Source organism: Zootoca vivipara, chromosome Z1 (genome assembly GCF_965207765.1).
Source record: "Zootoca vivipara chromosome Z1, rZooViv2.hap1.1, whole genome shotgun sequence".
NCBI lineage: Eukaryota > Metazoa > Chordata > Lepidosauria > Squamata > Lacertidae > Zootoca > Zootoca vivipara.
Window position 1 is genome coordinate 55,097,788 of NC_142583.1, and position 21,455 is coordinate 55,119,242.

A 21,455-nucleotide genomic window follows, 5' to 3' on the forward strand; every position below is an offset into this window, starting at 1 on the left:
ACTGCCTCCCGTAGTTTGGTCAAACTCATGTTCGTAGCTTCGAGAACACTGTCCAACCATCTTGTCCTCTGTCGTCCCCTTCTCCTAGTGCCCTCAATCTTTCCCAACATCAGGGTCTTTTCCAAGGATTCTTCGCTTCTCATGAGGTGGCCAAAGTATTGGAGCCTCAGCTTCACGATCTGTCCTTCCAGGGAGCACTCAGGGCTGATTTCCTTAAGAATGGATAGGTTTGATCTTCTAGCAGTCCATGGTAGGTAGTAGAATCACAGCAGTCTGTGATTCTACTACCTACCAAAGATTGATTGATTGAAAAGATTTATCACCCGTCTTTCGGTCTGAGAAACTGAGGTGCATTCCAAACAAATTAGTAACTGGTACAAAATGCCATTAGTACGTTAAAAAGAGAAAGAGCAAAAGACTCACCAAAAAACAAACAGAAAATACAGTTGATACACATGAATGTCAATTTAAACAAATTAACATTAGTCAATAAAAGGCCTAGCATATGTAAGATTTTCACCAGCTATCTAAACTCATCTAAACTGGTGCCAAGAGAGCATCCCTGGGTTCTATAGGAACAGTGCTGCCCCTTCATCGCCTCATTAGATTGTGGTCTGGAGTGTAACATGCTAGACATCATACATCTACAGTAGTTTCATTTCCTCTATGGAGCTGAATGAATGGTTTCTAAGTTAGATGCACCTGTGATTAGAGCAGGATGGATTTATGTTGTTTAATTTGGCACAGCTCTGTGCGGATATTTGTTTATAACACTGCTTTAAACACCTTGATAAGCACCAACCAACTTCTAATAAGCGTCATCTCCGTTGCTACTAAGCTGCAGTGTGGAATCGTGTATCATAGCAGGGGAGTGGTCTAACATATCTCTTTTTTGGGCTCTGGGGTGGGATCTAAGAATATGTGGTTTGGTTAAAAGGCACCAAGCTGTGTTTGTGCAGTTGTAGCTTGCAAGGGAACTGGGTAAGCAAACTGTCCAACAATTTGCTCAGGCTATTGATTTTCTAAACCAAGAAAGCAGAGAGCAGAAGAGACTGCAAAACTGAGGAAGAAGCACAATGAGTACCGCAGGCAAAGTAAGTGGAAAAATCAACGCTGAGTATTCACCGAGTATTGGATTGTTTATTGCCGCACGAATGATTTTTAAAGAAATTTCCTTTTCGTTTTTTCTGTAATTGTCAATTTGTTTCATGGATATCAGTTGAGATTATGTATACTGTATATACGGTAGTGTTTAAAAATGATTCTAAAAGTCAGTGCTGAAAAGGATAAAACTCCAACTGAGTCATCACAAAACTTATAAAATTCAAAACACAAATAGCTGGAGAAACAGCATTCATGGATGCAGGGGGTTGGATGAGATGACCCTTGGGGTCATTTTCACCTCTAAAATTATATGATTCTATGGCATGGAGTACTTTTCATGGGCCAGGAAGAACCCACCGATTTGGGAAGGAACAAGTAAGTATTGTACAACAGTATCCAACAAAATGTGGTATGTTGAAGGCTGCTGCATTGAAAGCTCATTTTAACCTAATGGAAACTTGAGAGCAAAAGGTTGTGTGTTTTTTTAAAAAAGAAAGCATTGTTCAAGTTGAAATACAAGTAGGGCAGCAATACCTAGCCATTGCTTAAGTTTCCACCAATTATAGCTGGAAAGTTAAAATACATGCTTAACTCATTCTTGCTGGAAGCAATGGGACTTCAACAATGCTTCACTTTTGCTGGATTGTTGCTACACTTTGGAGTTTTTAAGCTTCCCTCTTATATGAAAGCACTACATACATTATGCCTCAAATACCTCCTTCTTTTCATGATCTTATAGGACTGGGATTGCTCTACAGTATATATTTTAGAGGGCTAGCAGTCTTAATCTCTAGCAGCAAAACTCACAAAGAGTCTTGTGGCACCTTAAAGACTTCCAACGTTTATTCCGTTGTACAACAAGCTTTCCTGTTGTACAGTCTACTTCATCAGATGAAGAATTCATTTTTTAATCTTCAAGGCACCTCAAAGCTCTTTGCCTATCTTCTGCCTCCTTCCATTTCATCATAGGAAGCTGCCTTTTGGCATAGTCAGGCCGAGCTCCACTGACCAGCCGTGGCTCTCCAGCATATCAGACAGGGCTCTCTCCCAGCTCCACCATGAAATGCTGGCAATTGATCCCAGGATCTTCTGCATGCCAAACAGATGGTCTTCCACTATGCCATGGATCTTCCCATTAACACATTGAGAAAAGTATTTCATTTTTTTAAAAAAGATATGCATTAAACAATCCATGAAGGTGCAAATCTGATAGCTGTGGGTTAAAACTTTCTGGAGAGATTTCAGCTGGGATATATAGAACACAGATATTAAGCTCACAATGAACGTCACCTTTTATTTCAATCGAACTAGAGCAGCGCACGGAAACGCCATTTACCTTCCCGTTGACAGGAGCTGGGACCGAGTGATGGGGTGAGCTCCCGTTGCTTGGTCCCAGCTCCTGCCAACCTGGCAGTTCGAAAGCATGTAAAAGTGCAAGTAGATAAATAGGTACCACTACGCCGGCAAGGAAAACAGCATTTCCGTGCGCTGCTCTGGTTCGCCAGAACATGGGTGTAGACAGGGGGGGCAGGAGGGGGCAGCTGCCCCCCCCCAGAAGCAAAAAAATATTGTATTTTACAGACCATAACCAATACTTTGCCCCTCCAAAAACTGAAGTGGAAAGGGCTTTGCTTTAGCAAGAGCAGCTCTCCACTTGCTGGGGGCGGGAACACAGCTGTAACAAAAACACATCAAATAAATAAAGCAAAGTGGCTACCAGTACTTAAGCAGTTAAGACAATGGAGCAGAATATCCCTTCAGGCAAGGTCCACCCTATTCACCCTATTGTTATTCAGTGGGAGTTGTTAATGGGCATTCAGGGATCGCATTAACAGTTCTATTGGCGATTTAATGAGGGTGCAGAGGATTCAATTTGACTAAGGTGGCCCTGCAAGGCTAAAAAGGAAGTGAATAAGAAGGGGGGGGCTGTAGCTTTGATAGACACAGTGATGTTTATAAAAAGCATTGGTGTTCCAGTCTGCCCCTCCTCCTGCATCTGTATACTGTAAATCAGGGGTGGCCACCTCCCAAGAGACTCTGATCTACTCACAGAGTTAAAAACTGGGAGTGATCTACCCCCTTTTGGGGGGTTCAGGTCAAAGCTGTTGAGTTTTTTTAAGGAAGGGAAGCCCTGTTTTGGGGGGTTTAGGTCAAACTTGTTGAGCTTCTTTTAGGAGGGAGGGAGGCCCATTTTTGTTTAGGGCTTCAGGTCATAGTTCAGCTTTTTTTAGGGAGGAGGAAAAATTTGGGTGAGCTTTTTTTAGGGGTGCCAGTGATCTAGCAGTGATCTACCACAGACATCCAGTGATCTACTGGTAGATCACAATCTACCTGTTGGACGTGCCTGCTGTAAATCAAGCAGAGAGAAAGCTGCTTACAAGGCTCCTGTACAGGTGTACCGTTATCTTCCTCTTGCTGCAGAGTTCTAGCATCACAGCGTCACCCAGAGGCACCCACAAATGTGAGTTATCCCTCTCTCTATTTCTTCCTTCCTTTCCTCCCTCTTCCATCCTCAATAAAATACTGGGGGGGGGCAGATAAGCCCCACATAGAAAGCCCATCAACATGGGGGGGGGAGGACTCTTTAAAATACAGTATTTACCAGTAATTTCTTTTGGGGGGGGGAGGCACCTAGGCCTCTAGGAGTTGGCTGCTATGCCTAGGACAATTCAAGAAAGCAGAATCATGCATATGCTATGGTAATATATCAATAGAATCATGGAATTGTAGTCGGAAGGGACCACAAGGGTCATCTAGTCCAACCCCCTGCAATGCAGGAATTTTTTCCTAAGGTGGGGCTTGAACCCACAACATGGTTGAAATATTATGCTGATATGCAGCAACGCCTCGGAGCCATCGAGACTGCGGCCCTGTCTTGCCTCGCCCTCGCCTGCCCTGCCACCCCCTCTCCCCTGCCCAACCCTCCCATCCTCTTGCTGCAGAGTTCCAGCTTCACAGCATCACCCAGAGGCACCCACAAATATGAGGTATCCCTCTCTCTATTATTCCTTCCTTCCCTCCCTCTTCCATCCTTAATAAAATACTGGGGGGGGGGCAGATAAGCCCCACATAGAAAGCCCATCAAAATGGGGGGGGGTGTGACTCTTTCAAATACGGTATTTACCAGTAATTGGGGGGGGGAGAGGCACCTAGGCCTCTAGGATTTGGCTGCTATGCCTAGGAGTAGGACAATTCAAGAAAGCAGAATGATGCATATGCTATGGTAATATATCAATGGAATCATAGAATTGTAGTCGGAAGGGACCACAAGGGTCATCTAGTCCAACCCCCTGCAATGCAGGATTTTTCCCCCAAGGTGGGGCTTGAACCCACAACATGGTTGAAATATTATGCTGATATGCAGCAACGCCTCGGAGCTGTCGTGACTGCGGCCGTGCCTTCCCTCGCCCTCACCCGCCCTGCCACCCCCTCTCGCCTGCCCGACCCTCCCATCCTCTTGCTGCAGAGTTCCAGCTTCACAGCATCACCCAGAGGCACCCACAAATATGAGTTATCCCTCTCTCTATTTCTTCCTTCCTTCCCTCCCTCTTCCATTCTTAATAAAATATGGGGGGGGGCAGATAAGCCCCACATAGAAAGCCCATCAACATGGGGGGGATGACTCTTTCACATACGGTATTTACTAGTATTTGGGGGGGGGAGGCACCTAGGCCTCTAGGAGTTGGCTGCTATGCCTAGGAGTAGGACAATTCAAGAAAGCAGAATGATGCATATGCTATGGCAATATATCAATAGAATCATAGAATTGTAGTCGGAAGGGACCACAAGGGTCATCTAGTCCAACCCCCTGCAATGCAGGAATTTTTTCCTAAGGTGGGGCTTGAACCCACAACATGGTTGAAATATTATGCTGATATGCAGCAACGCCTCGGAGCCGTCGTGACTGCGGCCGTGCCTTGCCTTGCCCTCGCCCACCCTGTCACCCCCTCTTGCCTGCCCGACCCTCCCGTCCTCTCCAGCCAAGCAGGGTAGCCGCCGCCGTTGCCAGCCCCAGAAGCACAAGGTGGCCGCTGCCGCCGCTGCCGCCAGCACGATGTCGTCAGGCCAGCTGGCCCTGTAGCCCCGCCCACGTTCCCACTTTGTGGCCCCGCCCCTGAATAATCATGGCTTGCCCCCCCCTAGTTTTGATCCTGGCTACGCCCTTGCGCCAGAAGCAGCTTCATCAAGCTGGCCACATGACCCAGAAGCTGTACTCCGGCTCCCTCAGTCAGTAAAGCGAGATGAGTGCTGCAACCCCAGAGTCGTCCACGACTGGACCTAACGGTCAGGGGTCCTTTTACCTTTACCTATTCCCCAAGGAGCTAAGGGAGGTTTTCTTCCTATTACTCCCATTATTCTTCTCTGTAACCTGGAGGAAGTTTAGACTTGAGAAAGTGAGTGGCCCAAGTCATTCAGTGAGCTTCAAGACTGAGCAGGGCTTTGAAGCCAGGTGTGCTTAGTCATGGTCCAATACTCTCTTGCAGAAGAAGCCCAATGTTTCAGGACTCCCAATGGTGAGAGTTGATGTGGCTGGACTACAGCTCACACTGTGTTTGCTACCTTTGTGTCTAAGCCCTATACTACAGGCTCTTAAGCCAGGTCTCTTAAATTTCAGTTCCAAGGCAGCTACTCTTTTGTTCACTTAAATAATTTAAAGCACAATACGCCTGTATTATTAGAAATGGTTGAGTATTTTCCTGAATGCACACACTTTTCTTCAATAAATACACAGACTGAGGCTTTCTTCTACATATATAAGCAGAACTTCACAATGTGGAAATAAACTAAAGGATAAGGAATGCACACACCACTGATTTTTAACAAGAATACTTAAGGATATTCAACATCTCAATTTGGATCATGGAAATGCTTCTGTACTTCCACAGACCTCTGCTACACCTATTCCTCTCATAAACTCAGTGGGTTGTATCTGACAGAAGTAATACTCAGAATAGACCTGTTGAATTAAGGGGACCTGCCAAGTTAGTCAAATGGTTCTCCTCAGACAGTTGGATACAATTCAATAAAAGGAATATACAAAAAGTTGCATTTCTTCACTCTCTAATATGAACAAATACCAATGACACTTTCTATAATTTAATTCAAGGAACCATTTAACTAGGAGACACTAGTAAGTGGTTTGCGGCATTCGGTAGTTCTGGATTCCCAAAGTTAATGCTGCCTACAATAACAGCAGACATGCTTTAAAAAAAATAGATTAATTTTGCCAAAGACAGCATGTCAGACAGATGATACATATTTAGTGGTGTGGGGATTGCTTCACTATTACAGAATGTCCTGCCAAGAAGCAGTTTTCTGCGAAAGAGAAAAAGTAAATTAACTGACGCTGGATGATGTTTAGGCAGCTTTTACTGGTTGTATTTAAATTAGGTTACTAAAAAACAACAACACACCACCACATATATTGCATTTGCCAGATCTGAAATTCCAATGTAAACTATGTGCTGGCAAGAATATTCATCATCTCATTTGAAAATACCTCCCTTCTACATCCTATCCTACATTAGTAGTATTGCCAATGACATGTTCCAAGCTAAAAGTTGTTTTACCATCTCTCTCTCTCTCTCTCTCTCTCTCTCTCTCTCTAAATATATATATATATATATAGAAACTATAACCACCAACAGAATTTATATTGCACCTTTTTCTCCAAGGAGGTGGCATACACTGTAGTTCCTCCTCAATTATTCCTCCTGTGAGATTAGACTGAGAAGCAGTGACAGGCCCAAGTGAGCTTCATAGCCAAGTGGAGATTTGAACCCTGGTCTCTCAGGTCCTAACCCAACACTCCAACCACTACAAATTTGAACCATGACACCACACTGGCTCTCTCATAAGAGGTCCCATAATCCCTTCCCACAAGAAAAATACCAAAATCTGTCCTGTAACTCTACATAAGTCCATTTGATTATTTAACTTCTGTAACACTTCAATATATTAAAAATCTTTCTAATTGCAGTGTACAAAAAACTGAAGCAACATCAGACAAACAAAATATGACAAAAACACATACAGTAGTTACATATAAAAATGTTGCATTAATTCATATATTTCAATATGCATTCATTTCCCTTCTGACACACCCTCTCTCTCAGCCTTGGGTTCTCACCCAGAGCCCAAACAAACTCACAGCTCACCTGCAAATATCAGAAGAGTCCCTGGAAACAGAAGACAACATCATCCTCATCTCTCACTCTAGATTTGCTTTTTATGGGGAGGCCCAAGGTGGAAGGTAATTCCTCAGGCTGCCCACAGCTGTGCCCATTCAGATGCACTCTCCACACCCAATGACAGGTGAAGCAGGTTTGTTGTGTTTCCCAAAGGGGCCAAATGGTGAGGAAAGGGCCTCTCTCCACACACAGCTCTTCTATGTGTATGGATCTCTAAATGTGCTATGTTGCATGACAGATTGAATAATTAAAGTACTCTTCCTAGATACGCATCTGGAAATAGTTAATCCACTCAGTTTTTGAAAGCTAGCCTTTGTATATGGCACTTTTCTTTAGGCTTGTCCCATAATTAATCTTGGAAGTTAATTTGGAAGTTAATATTTTGCCACCAACTAATTATGGACCATTGTTAATTCTTGAAAATAAGCTACTTTGCACAATAAAAAAATTGCAGGATTTGCATCTGGAGACTGTTTTTTCCCTCACACATTTCCTTCATCCCTCTCAACTTACATTGTATATTGAATCAATTCATTTCTTTCATGGAGAATTTGCAAATCTTACCCCTAATCTTAATTTTGTTCATTATTGTAACTCTTTCTTCCAGGTCTTTGAAGGCTCAGCAGCAGCTGAACATTCTGATATTTTTATGGTTTTTAATATTTTTGGTATATTATTCAGTATCACCCATTGCTATAAGATTCCTTAGCAAATGGAATCTTATTATTTCAAGGGGGAAATTAGGGGGCATTTTTTCAAGGGAGGGGAGGTTTTATTTCCCTGAATAGCATAACTGTTTGCAGAACTCCATCTAACTTCAGTCAATAAGCTAAGGCCTACAAATGTTACCATCATATTCCTAAAAATGTGCAGCTACAATCTCAGCAAACCAAATGAAAATCCAAGTACATAGGCAATGTTTCATAAATGTCATAATGAGCATGTCAATATAAAATATAAACTGGGCCAGTAGGCCAGAGGTTCTCCATACCTAAAAGGAAGGGATGTGGAGGTCATAGGATGAAGGGAAGGTAGGAACAACCTTCCAGCAGCCACTCGTGTTATCCATTGTGTTTTCTCCATTCCTATGCTAGGCAAGATTTGCCAACAGGGTGCCCAAGAATGCCTACCAATACTTCCTATGGCACTTGCAAAAGGTCTCGATGAAAATATCCTCAAAAAACTACAATGCACAAGAGACTATTTGCTCTTCCTGCTCCTGTCTTCACTGGCTGGACTTTTCTGACGTTCAACATAGACTAGAAGACCTCAGAGGTCCATCTTCCAGCTATGATTCTAAGGTGTAACACACAATAACAAAAATGATTTGATATCTTCTATCATCCTGACAGGTCATTAAGTGCAAGGCAGCCGTTGCTTGGGAGGTTAAGAAACCTCTGAGCATTGAGCAAGTGGAAGTAGCTCCTCCGAAGGCTCATGAAGTCCGCATTAAGGTAAACAAGACATATCACCATTGATGCTACATGGACTGAAGACTCATCCTTGCAATGCTGTTCTTTGTTTATTGAAAAACACAAGATATAGTTCAAAATGTTACGGTTACATAGCATTTATGAAATCAAATTCAGGAAGTCACAGTCTACATTAGAGATATAGAATGCTCTTAATAAAAAGCATATAACGAGACTTCACACATTTGATGATGTCTTTCTAGGCCACGAGTTTAACCAAGGTAAACAGACCCTTTATTTTGTAGTACATGCTATATACCTTTAAAGCACATTCAAAGCACATTTCCCCCCCCCCAAAGAATTCTGGGCACTGTAGTTTGTTAAGGATTGCTCGGAATTGTAACTCTGTGAGGGGTTAACAAGTGTCCAGAATTGGAGGGGGAAAATGTTTTCTGAATGTGTATACAGCCTAAGACATTCAATTTTCCCTTGCTTGCCAATGTTTTAGCAAATATTATCATTCCATACATATTAAATGGGTTTAGAATTTTTAATCAAGCATAATCAAGCATGCAAGATTATCTAACTGTTGGTTTCATCATTTGCTGTAGGGGAATCTGAGTTCCTTCAACCTTTCTGTGAACATTTTTTATTCAAGAGCCTTGAGCAGGGATGAGGACCTGTGACCTTCCAGATATTGTTGGACTCCAATTCCCATCATCCCTGACTATTGTCCATGCTGGCAGTGTCTGATGGTCACATGTTTTCCATTTCTAGGCTGCAAGATGTTGTTCCACAGAAAACAGCCAGGTGCTAAACGAGTTATCGTGAAATATGTTGATATCTAACATCCAAACAGTTGAAAAGAAGACAATGATTTCTCCTCTCCTGAAGCACAATTTTGTCTCTGTGCAGATTCTGGCCACAGGGATCTGTCGCTCAGATGACCACGTGATCAGCGGTGCCTTTGCTATGCCTTTTCCGATAATTCTGGGCCATGAAGCAGCTGGTGTTGTAGAGAGTGTTGGAGAGGGAGTGACTTGTGTGAAACCAGGTATGGAGGGTGGGGGTTTTCCTACGAGACCCAGAGGGCTACTTCTCACATGGTAACACTTGTGGTAAAGCAGTTGTGGCAAAATAAATATTCGCAAATCACAGTGTAAACACTTTTGCCCTGTGCAAACAGACAGGTTGTCTTTGCACTGTTCAAATTGTCCAGTTCACGATGAAAATTTGTTTTTGTTTCTATGAAATAATTAAAGTTTTAATGCAGTTCTCTGATGATGTTGCAGTCCTTCTTCCCGGTGTTGTGTTACTTAAGTGGCTGCTGAGTTGTGTTTTCCTTCATTGTTATGGGGTCTCATGTGCATTGGGGTTGAATGTAAAAGTTTTAACCATTTGTGTATTCCCCCCCCCCCCCACAGGAGACAAAGTAATTCCCCTCTTTGTTCCACAATGTGGAAAATGCACTTCTTGCCGAAGTACCAGAGGGAACCTCTGTTCTGAAAATGAGTGAGCTTCAGTATTTATTTATTTATTTATTTATTTATTTATTTATTTATTTATTTATTTTACACAATATTTTGACATAATTTAAAGGCTGTTATTTACATTAAAACAAAGGGAGAGAGGCAGGAACACAAGGCAGTGTTCCATCTCCTTATATTAATCAGATCAGTTCATTTTTAAAAGGAACTGATTCTGTTTTTTTTAATTAATTGCATTTATACCCCACCTCCCCCCCCCAAGGAGCTCAAGGTGGTGTAAATGGTGCTCTACCTCCTCATTTAATCCCCACAACAACCCTGTGAGGTAGGTTAGGCTGAGAGGCAGGGTTTGTCCCAAGGTCAGCCAGTGGGCTTTGTGGCTTACTGGGTATTTGAACCCTGGTTTCTCCCAGGTTCTAGGCCAGGCATCCCCAAACTGCGGCCCTCCAGATGTTTTGGACTACAATTACCATCTTCCCCGACCACTGGTCCTGTTAGCCAGGGATCATGGGAGTTTTGGCCAAAACATCTGGAGGGCCGCAGTTTGGGGGTGCCTGTTCTAGGCAAAACTCTAGCCACTACACCACACTGTCTCTCATCTAATTCATCTTCGGTTCACTCTGTGTGGTTCAGAGATTTTTGAGCCAATTCAGTGAACTTCATTAAACCAAACTAGTTCATTCCAAGCACTGGCATTGATTCACATTGTTCTTCGCCTGCTTCCGTTTGGCACTATAGGCATTATTTGTCATTGGCTCTGATAGAAGCTTCCCTCCCAATATAATAACTATTTAAAGGAGGATTTTCCTCAAGGCTGTTGCAGAAAAGGAAAGGGTTAACCCGAACTACAGTAACTGTTATATATACACAACCAGGTGGTGCTGTTTGCATTTTAAGATGCACATTAAGGTCACATTTCTGCCTGTCTCTTTTCAACAGCCTCAGTGAGGCTCGCGGATTAATGCTGGATGGCACCAGCAGGTTCACCTGCAAAGGGAAAAAACTTCATAATTTCATCAGCACCAGTACCTTCACGGAATACACTGTGGTACACGAAAATGCAGTGGTGAAAATTGATGATGCTGCTCCTTTGGAAAAAGTGTGTCTGATTGGCTGTGGGTTTTCCACCGGTTATGGGGCAGCAGTTCAAACAGCCAAGGTGAGTTCTACTAGAGCACAAGTATATCCAGTGGTTCTCAAAAGGTGTGGCATGCCACGCTGGTGTGGCAGGAGAGGATGGCAAGGGTGGTGGGAAAATTCAAGGACAATCAAAGAAACATTTAAGCATTTCAGTATAGTATAGTATAGTATAGTATAATATAGTATAGTATCAAAATATTTTGGGGGAGATAGACAAATAGAAGCAGTATCCACATCTCTCTTCAAAGAGCACTGGGTATTCTTCTACACAACATATTGGTGTGAACAGGGATTTTCAACTCGGACAAATATGAATGACCAGAAAAGCGAAAGGCTTCATTGTGTTGATTAAGGAGACATGAATTTGTTTATCTCAAATTAGACCTAATATAAATGAGATTACCTGGCCAAAGCAAGCTCACACCTCTCATGGAGTTTGTTTACATATTTTGTTCACATATGTAAGGGGCTCATTTAGAATTATAATTTGGGAATGATTCATGTTCTTACGTAGCAGCATTGTTTTATTCTTTCTGGATGTCCCACAATCATATTATGAAGTAGTTTTGTTCTACTACTTCTACTGCTAGGAGTTGTTTCTTTTTGTTTTCCAATGTTCTTATCAATAAATAAAAAAATCGGTGTGGCATGAGCAAATTTTTATTCTGAAAGTGTGGTGTGTCTCATCCCTTGTTCCCCTGTTCATTTCATCCCGAGATGAAAAATAATGTAAAGTAGCTGAGCATCATTAGCATTCCATACAAGGTCCCATTTTCTTGTCCCATCTCAGCACAGCTGTGTCTTGCCTAATTAGCTGCCACAGCAAAGAGACAGAGTAAATGCTTCAGTCACCATAGGTTTGTCACACTGTCCCCTTGGACCATTATCTCCAAAAGTCTCGAGAAGCCGTTTTGTACTGAGCCAAAACAGGTGTTCTACAGTCAAGGTATAGAACCCTCTGATGTGTTCTAGGTGTCATGTAAACCTGGATTTCAGGAACCAATTACCATTTCAAGGGATGGATAACCCCGAGACCAATCCAGAATACATAACACACAAAAGATAACTTCATATTTTACACTTTTTGTACCACATATTAGAAGGAACCATATTTCAGAGGGTACAGCTCCTTAAATGCCCCTTATTTCTGAAATTCTAAGCTGGTCCCTACTGGAAGTGACCAAAAAGCCAGGTGAATTAGCAGAAACAGTTCCCTGTCCACCTATTGCCCAAACCCTGTTTTGAGAAGTTAAAATACTACATATTTTTTTCCACACTAGTAAAATTGTCTTCTGAACAACAGTTGAAAAGTATGCTACACTGAGATATACTAGGACTACCGAGCTGTGCAACCATTATTATTATTTTTTTGATCTTATGGTTTCCTAGGTGGAGCCTGGTTCAACCTGTGCTGTTTTTGGTCTGGGAGGAGTTGGTCTCTCAGCTGTCATGGGCTGCAAAGCAGCTGGAGCATCCCGAATCATTGGGGTCGACATCAACAAGGATAAATTTCCCAAGGCTAAAGAGATGGGAGCCACAGAGTGCGTCAACCCTTTGGATTTCAAGAAGCCCATCAATGAAGTGCTGTTTGACTTGACTGATGGTGAAGGTGTAGACTACTCATTTGAAGTGATTGGGCGTGTTGACACCATGGTATGTGACTTCAGAAACTGGACTGCCAAATAGTGCCAATAAAATCGCCAACCTGGGGATAGATCAGTACTTCAACCCTATTGGGGAATGAATATCTTCAGCCAGGCATTGGGTGTTGTGAACTCTAGTCATTTTCAGCTTTATTCCATATGCCCCACTCCTGCGCATGTTTCATTCCGTCTATTCAAGTTAACAAACATTTCCTCTCTGTTTAGTGGATGTGATGTAGCATTTAGCATCTAACCATTAAGAGACTCAGACTCATAATGGGAAGATCCAGGTTGGTTAGTTAGTTAACTATTCATTTATTTAAATGCGCTTTTATGCACTGTCCAAAACAATGTGCAGATAATAAAAATACAGTGGTACCTCTACTTACGAATGTTTCTACTTACGAATGGAGCTCCGTCCGCCATCTTGGATGCGGTTTAGATAGGATTTTTTCTACTTACGAATTTTTAGATAGGATTTTTTCTACTTACGAATTTTTTCTCCCAATGCATTCCTATGGGATTTGACTTACAAATTTTTTCTACTTACAAATGTGCGTTTGGAACGCATTAAATTCGTAAGTAGAGGTACCACTGTATATCATTTAAAAAGTTACAAAAAAAAATCAGAGACACAGCATCCATTTATGCAGTAGTATATAGAGTATTATATAGTCAGGAGTACCGATTGAGAAAGTCCTGGGTTCACGAATATGTTTTAAGCATGTGGCAAAAATATAAAGTTGGTTGTGGTGCACGAGGGTAGGCTGTGCCACATGAAAGGTGCTATCACTAGGGATGGAGGAGAAATTTGATTCAGCATGCATCTAAAGCTGAATGTCTCAGATTTGCATTTTCCAAAACATTATGCGAACAGAAACACAGCTCTCCTTCAAATTTGCACTTCTCTGAATTTTGCAGTGCAGTTTTCCAACCAAACAATGTTTAGAAAAATGCATATATTAGGGGAAAATGTGCATAAAATGAAGATATTGGGGAAATAGCATATAAATATGCATTATATTGGGGAAAATGGCTAGCAAAAATTGATCAAAACTATATATAAACCTGTTTTATTAGGAAAAATTAGCAGCAAAATGCCAGTGGATTTGCATGAGGATTTTAAAAATGAAATAAACCACAAAATGCTGCAAAATGTAGAAAAGTGTGGGGGAAATGAGAAACTTGCAGATACTTCTATTCCAAGTTATTACAGTAAATTCCCTCTTCCAGGTGATTCAAATCCCTAGTCTGACATTACACTTATACTTGCCTATCACATCTCTCTCTGAGCTGAGCTGAGAACAGTATTGTAAAATTCTGGGACACACAACATCCAAAGGACAATTACATTATGATTCACACAGTAGTCCTGGGGATGCAGATCGGGTCGAAATACTGTACATCAGAATTCTTAGTCATCAAATCTTTCGAGCATCCCTATCTACAAGGTTCAAAAAGTACATTTTTCAAGGGAAAGAGAAGAAAAACAATAATGAAAGCTTTAAAATTCAAATGCTTTGGGGTTTTTAACCATCGTCCCATTTTACTATTTAGGCCAGGTGAGGGCTTTTATTTTTGTCATCACCACATTTTGTAAGTGAAACAAATGGTGAAATGCCATGTCTTTGTGTTTTACTTCAGTCGGCTGCCCTGGCATCGTGCCACAGCAACTATGGGACCAGTGTAATTGTGGGAGTGCCTCCTTCCACCTCTACAATTGCTGTTGACCCGATGTTGCTATTCACAGGCCGTACCTGGAAAGGATCTGTTTTTGGAGGTATGATTGTGGGCTCCCCCCCCCCTCCGAAAAGCATATTAATTCCATGTATGCAGGTTTTGGATACTTTCATGTCCACAAAAAAAGGATAATTTTGGACATGGCGGTGAGTTTCTGAGTGTGCTTGGGATATTTAATGCAGAAATGTACAAACTACCTCCAGGGTATATATACCTCCAGGTATACCTACAGGGGGTTGCCTGTATTGATATCAGGGACAGCACACAACTGAATCCTGTTGTCAGCTGCCAATGACAAGAGTTCCATCGGCTTACTTGATACCTCCCCACTTCTCAGTACTAATTCAAGCTCCTCTTGGAGGTTCTTAGAGTTGGGGAGGAGGGTGGGGTGAGAAACAGTGAACCGCTGGATCCAGGAGCAGGCTGTCCAGTTCAGTGGGAGCCTGAATGGTCGCAGGGGAAGCAGTCTAAAGTCCAAGCCAAGCAGAGAGCATTCAGCACTTTGGACAGCTCCAAGACAGCTGCAAAAGACGTTGTCCCTGCAGTGAGCTAGAGTCAGATGAAGCCTTATGACCAAGCTGGACTATAGTAGGCTACATTTCCCTGGAGGAGCTGGCCAGCTAGTTATTTTGTATTATTTGGCTTATTCAAGACTGGTGAGGCAGAGGTAATGCAAGGAACTCATCCTGAGTCAGAGGATGCGAACAGGCAGTAGTGGGATGGAGTCATTGCTTCTTACCAAGAAGGGGAGGTGGCAATGAGGTCAGCCTGGTTTAAATGCACTAGTGTACCCAAACCAATGCACTTACCAGTGCCTTTACACTGCTCTGCCTTCCCTTCTGGTTTGTCCCTTCCCCTCGTGGTAAGCAGCAGCAACTCACCTACCAAGAGATTGGGTAAATGTATCTGTGCCACCATTCCGTCTGCTACTGGTAGCATGGCTGGGGCCACAACAGTCCTGGATAAGGGCTCTAGTGGTTCTTTCTCAAGGAAGCAGGAGTCCTTTGCAATAAAACTTCAGGGAAATAGTTTCACAATTTGTATTGCTCTTATTTCCATGTTGCATTTTGCCTGATCTTTCCCTGTTTGCTGGTTTTCAGGGTGGAAGAGCAAAGACTCTGTCCCCAGACTGGTTTCTGATTTCCTGGGGAAGAAATTCATCTTGGATCCATTAATAACCCATACACTACCTTTTGAAAAAATCAATGAAGGATTTGAATTGCTCCGAGCAGGAAAGAGGTGATTTCCCCCCCTTCTTTCTTAGCTGTACTTTTAAATACCTTCCCCTTGACTATGGGGTACAGTTTGTGGGGCTACCTGCAGATTTCCAATCAGGCAAGACTAACTGGGCGAATGGAAGCCTCCATGTCAGTTGCTGCCTCCACACGGGTGATGGGTTTGGGATGATGTCTGTAAGTGCCATAGCAGAACATCCAATTTGCATGTGTAGGTTCAGTTTACAATCTTTCAGAAAAGGATCAGGTGGCATAGGAGGAAAAAGCATGGAAAAGCCCTCTGTCTGGGGCTCTGGAATAGCACTGTCACTAGTCAGAGAAAAGACTACTGGCCAAAATGATTATTCTTATTATTTATATACAGGCAAACCCCCCCCCCCATTTACCTGGGGGTTGCGTTCTGAGACACCGTGCGAATCAGTGAAATTGCATATATTTGAAACACCATTGGAAAAGCCTGCAAACATCCCATTTCTGGCATTTTTGTGATGTTTTTGTGTCACTTCTGGGTTTGGCGCAATGCACATGTGCACAGTTGCGCACATATTGAACACGTGTCAATGGGGGTTGCCTGTATTGATATCACTTACTTGCCAAAATGGCTTCTAAGGGGTTTTGTTGTTTGTTGTTTAGTCGTTTAGTCGTGTCCGACTCTTCGTGACCCCATGGACCAGAGCACGCCAGGCACTCCTGTCTTGCACTGCCTCCCGCAGTTTGGTCAAACTCATGTTCGTAGCTTCGAGAACACTGTCCAACCATCTCGTCCTCTGTCGTCCCCTTCTCCTAGTGCCCTCAATCTTTCCCAACATCAGGGTCTTTTCCAAGGATTCTTCTCTTCTCATGAGGTGGCCAAAGTATTGGAGCCTCAGCTTCATGATCTGTCCTTCCAGGCAGCACTCAGGGCTGATTTCCTTAAGAATGGATAGGTTTGATCTTCTTGCAGTCCATGGGACTCTCTAAGGGGTTTACAAACCAATTATAGAATATCTCTCTACACCTAATTAAAATGTACAATAAAAGAAATGCATTAAAATGGTTTATCAAGTAAAACAGCAATGAAATAATTAGATCTGGAGCTTCAGGTCTGGAGATCAGGAGAAGGCTTGTCTAAAGAGATGCATCTTCACGAGGCAGCAAAATGCCAGTACCTATGGGGTGTCTCGTATTTCAGCAGGCAGAGCATTCCACAACACTGGTTCTACCAGTGAAGAAGCCTGCCTCTGTGTTACAACAAGATGATTATCATCAGGTCGTGGCCAAACTAACCAGGTTCAGATGGATGTACAAACAGTCTCACCTGTGACAAGGCAACTGCTTCTGCTTCTGTGACGCCTGGAAGTGCTGCTGCCATTGCTGTCACCACCACTTATCTGCTCCTGCTGCCATCTGCCATGCCACTACCCTGTGCCCCATTGAGTCCACTGCTGGCAAGAAGCTCTGTCAGTGCTGGTGCCAATTTCAGGCAAGATCTCACCCAAAATGGGTGCTGTCTTGCCTCAAATTGGTTCTGCTTCTCTGCCACTGGTGGAGGTGGTGGGGCAGGCAAGGAACCCATGGGTATGCTGCTTGGGGGGCTAATGTCTGGGCCCTTTCTGACTGTCTTGTGCACATGGTAGTGGTCCACATGCAAACATCCATGACTCTTCTCTCTCCCATAAGAAGAGTCCTGTTGGGTCAGGTCAAAGGCTCATCAGCAGATTGTTCTCATAGTGACCAACCAGATGTATATGGGAAACCAGTAAGCAGTATTTGAAGGAATATGGCCACCAGCAGCGGAGGCAGAACATAGACATGATAGCTAGTCTCCACCCCCATTGTTCTGCCCCTCACTGCGAGAGGGAACCAGGCAGAGGGCCTTCTCGGTAGTGGCACCCGCCCTGTGGAACACCCTCCCATCAGCGGTCAGAGAGATAAACAACTACCTGACATTTAGAAAATACCTAAAGGCAGCCCTGTTTAGGGAAGTTTTTAATCTGTGATATTTGATGTATTTTAATGTTTGTTGGAAGCCGCCCAGAGTGGCAGGGGAAGCCCAGCCAGATGGGCAGGGTATAAATAAATTATTATTATTATTATTATTATTATTATTATTATTATTATTATTTTATTTATTATGTTTCAGCATCCGCACTGTCTTGACATTTTAATATCTTGGGGTGAGAAGAAGGAAGACAGAGTGATCAATAGAGGAAGCTACTTCTCCCAATGCCTATAATCAATATGAGTGCTAAGTTTGTGATTTCGTTTTCTTCTCTTCTGTCCTCATGTTTGCTTAATGGACCAAATCTGAAGAGGTTTGCTTTAAAAACTATTATCTTTAACTAAGGAGTTTAAAACATGTACATGCTTGTGAGCTTGGCTGACCAGGTGATGGCCAAAGGTTATCTAACACCATCTTTTGGTAAGGTATTTTCTGCACAGTAGCCTCTCTGTGCTTCCAAATAAACAATGAAAACTACTGCAAAGTCAGTTCTCAAGTGTTAAGGAGCTTGACATAATTTTGAGTTTCTTATTGTTTCCCATAAAAAAACATAATTATGACTTCCATTTCCAGCCAGAGAATGGCATGTTATATTGGACTAACTTATATTAAAAATACATCGTTTTATCCATTTGGCATTTGAGTAAGATTTCATGTAAACTCTCTTTCTGATCTAGAAATGGCTTATGGGTGAAGAACTCAGATGCATGTGTATAAATTCTCCATGTACAAAAGCTTTCCTTTGAGCACTATTTGTGCATGCAAATGGATGCATGTGCAATTTAGTTCTCCATTGATAATATGCATTCTACATGAATGGGACCTCACCAGCCATTCACAGAAGAGCTCAATGTATGCATCTGAGTACTCCGAATGGCCATCTGGATCAGAGCAATTGTTGCATCTATTTCTATAAAGCACCTTTCATCACTCGGGACTGTATACAAAGTGCCTTAATTTAGCAGTATCTACATTATAGGGACGCGGGTGGCACTGTGGTTAAACCACAGAGCCTAGAGCTTGCCAATCAGAAGGTCGGCGGTTTGAATCCCTGCAACGGGGTGAGCTCCCGTTGCTCGGTCTCTGCTCCTGCCAACCTAGCAGTTTGAAAGCACGCAGTGCAAGTAGATAAATAGGTACCGCTCCAGCGGAAAGGTAAACGCCGTTTCCGTGCGCTGCTCCAGTTCGCCAGAAGTGGCTTAGTCATGCTGGCCACATGACCCGGAAGCTGTACGCCGGCTCCCTCGGCCAGTAAAGCGAGATGAGCGCCTCAACCCCAGAGTCATCTGCGACTGGACCTAACAGTCAGGGGTTCCTTTACCCTTACCTTAAATTAATTATACAAATTGTTTGAAGGTCACAGTAAAGTCTAGCTAAGGTTTTTTAATTGCCAGTAAAAAAAGTGCTACTATAAATCATACTACAATAGATTATACTATATTATACTATATTTCTGTTTCCAAAGGCAAAGTCTATGAAAAAAAGATGTGGCCTAATAGCAGGTTATTATTTCTGAAACCTTTGTTGCTATCAGCCGTAAGCACTTCGCTTCCACTGTATTGAAACGGGGCCTCCTTATGCATTGGCTTAGCTGCCAAGAACTTATGGAATGTTTATGAAAATGCCGGGTGGCCATGTCCCCAGTCTCCCCTGCCATCTGTATGTTGACCCTAAGTTTGCCAAGAGATGAGTTAAGATTGTAGTGACAGTTTGTATTAGAACCCATGCAAACTTAGCGTGTAGCCTGATTTTACCTTATTGTTTTCGTATCTACCATTGTCTCTGCTCTTTGATGTGTCTTTTTTTTTTCCTTGGCGTGTATATGTAATCAATAAAAACAACTTTCCTGTATTCAACTGGCGTGAATCTGTGAGTTCTGCAATCCAGCTATTTGGCAACCTATCTAACCTGAAAGGAGTAGATAAAAGGGAGGAACCTGCAGCCCTCCAAATGGTGCTGGACTACAACTTCCATCACTCCCTGGTCATTAATCACGTTGGCTAGGGCTGAGGGGCTGGATTCCGACATCTGGAGGGACACAGGTTAGCTCCTTTCACTTGCCTGAAGTGTTTTCCATGGTAGCTTGACCAGAAACCATGCTGGGGGGTGGGGTGGGGGGACATGTACACTGACAGTACTGTCAGCTCTCCAAAAGTAGATCCAATGCAAAGAATGTTGGATCCAATGGAGACACCTGTGTTCAGCTCCCTACTCAACTATGAAGCTCATTGGGATGGGTGTGAGGTGGCCCTATCATCTATCTATCATCTATCTATCTATCTATCTATCTATCTATCTATCTATCTATCTATCTATCATCTATCTCATCTCACAGAGTCAAAATTCTTGCTACATTATTTGTGGTTTTACTACAGTGTGCCTACTTTGAAGGCAAAGCAGCTGCAGGGCAACCTCCAATCCAGAACATGTCCCTAATTCGGTTGGGGACCCCACAACAGTTTCCTGCTGAAAATCATTCTCCTTCCATATACTATTAGCTCTGACATTTACTTCCACCAGAAACTCTGGTGGCAAATGGCTGTGGCTGGGTTAGTCAGCAGGAAATTGTGGACTGAACCTTTCAAAATACCTCTTAAGATATTGTAACTGTCACGCCCCTGGTGGAGGAATCCTCTTTGGAGGAAGATCTGCTGCGCTACAGGGGAGCAGGTTATGTCAATGAACAGTGAGATGGAGCAGGAGGATCTGGGACCTTCAGAGGTGACTGCATCCTTGGGACTTGGGATTCCTACATTTGCTTTCATCTGAAGCAAGACAGTGACCAAGTTTTGCATGATGATTCCTGGTACCAAGGAACAGGCTTTTGCATATTAAATAAATAAATAGTATTATTTGTACCCTGTCCATCTGACTGGGTTGCCCCAGCCACATTTATAAAAACATAATAAAACATTATAAGATGATGCAACTTTTTTCTTTTCTTTTTGCCTCTCAGGATTCCTAAGCATTGGGGGGTACAAAACTACTACTGGTCTATCCATCAGTGGCAAAGCTAAATAGCCACTGGCTAAATGCCAAACTTAATCATTGATTTTACTTGAAAGTCAGTATGCTTTTTAGAAATCAGTCAAGGTTAATGGGTTTAATATTTGCCTGAAATATAAGGCTTTATTAGGTATTCAGGATGACGGTGCAAAATGTGTTTAGCAAACCTTTCCTCTCATTATAAAGCAAGTACCTCTACTAGGGCTCTCTGCAGGGGCAGAATATTTCAGAAGACACCCAGCAGAGGCAGATTTAGGGCATCGTGACGGTTCTGCTGCACTGGGCGCTGAGCCTAGTGGGTGTTACAGGGTGTCTCAACTATAATGTAGTCAATTGGGCAGAACAGAAGGCAGGGGGGGGTGTTGGCCTTACACTGGGCACCGATGAAATTTTAAAGACCAACGTGCAACCCGGAATGCTATGTGGGGTAAAGACAGGCAAAACACTGTTATAAACTATATCAGTCAGAATCCAGGAAGAAGAAGAAGAAGAAGAAGAAGAAGAAGAAGAAGAAGA

General features: G+C 42.8%; 2 protein-coding genes across 2 annotated transcripts in view; one reads left to right on the forward strand and one right to left on the reverse strand.

Moving 5' to 3' along the window:
• The window catches only part of CZ1H4orf17 (chromosome Z1 C4orf17 homolog), a 164,338-nt gene that overhangs the window by 22,607 nt on the left and 120,276 nt on the right, over positions 1–21,455 (reverse strand). The window lies entirely within an intron of this gene.
• Positions 962–19,784, forward strand: LOC118084558 (alcohol dehydrogenase 1A). The gene is made up of 9 exons (XM_035114193.3): positions 962–1,094; positions 8,648–8,749; positions 9,623–9,761; positions 10,132–10,219; positions 11,134–11,353; positions 12,724–12,987; positions 14,622–14,757; positions 15,818–15,956; positions 18,075–19,784. Exons 1-9 carry the CDS (start codon positions 1,077–1,079, stop codon positions 18,097–18,099), a joined length of 1,131 nt encoding a protein of 376 aa, XP_034970084.2. The 5' UTR covers positions 962–1,076; the 3' UTR covers positions 18,100–19,784.

Bases quoted from the DNA above. Each gene is read 5' to 3' on its own strand.
- LOC118084558 (XM_035114193.3), top strand. The intron at 8,750-9,622 runs GTAAACAAGACA...GTCTCTGTGCAG, and splicing joins CTCATGAAGTCCGCATTAAG to ATTCTGGCCACAGGGATCTG. The intron at 11,354-12,723 runs GTGAGTTCTACT...ATGGTTTCCTAG, and splicing joins CAGCAGTTCAAACAGCCAAG to GTGGAGCCTGGTTCAACCTG.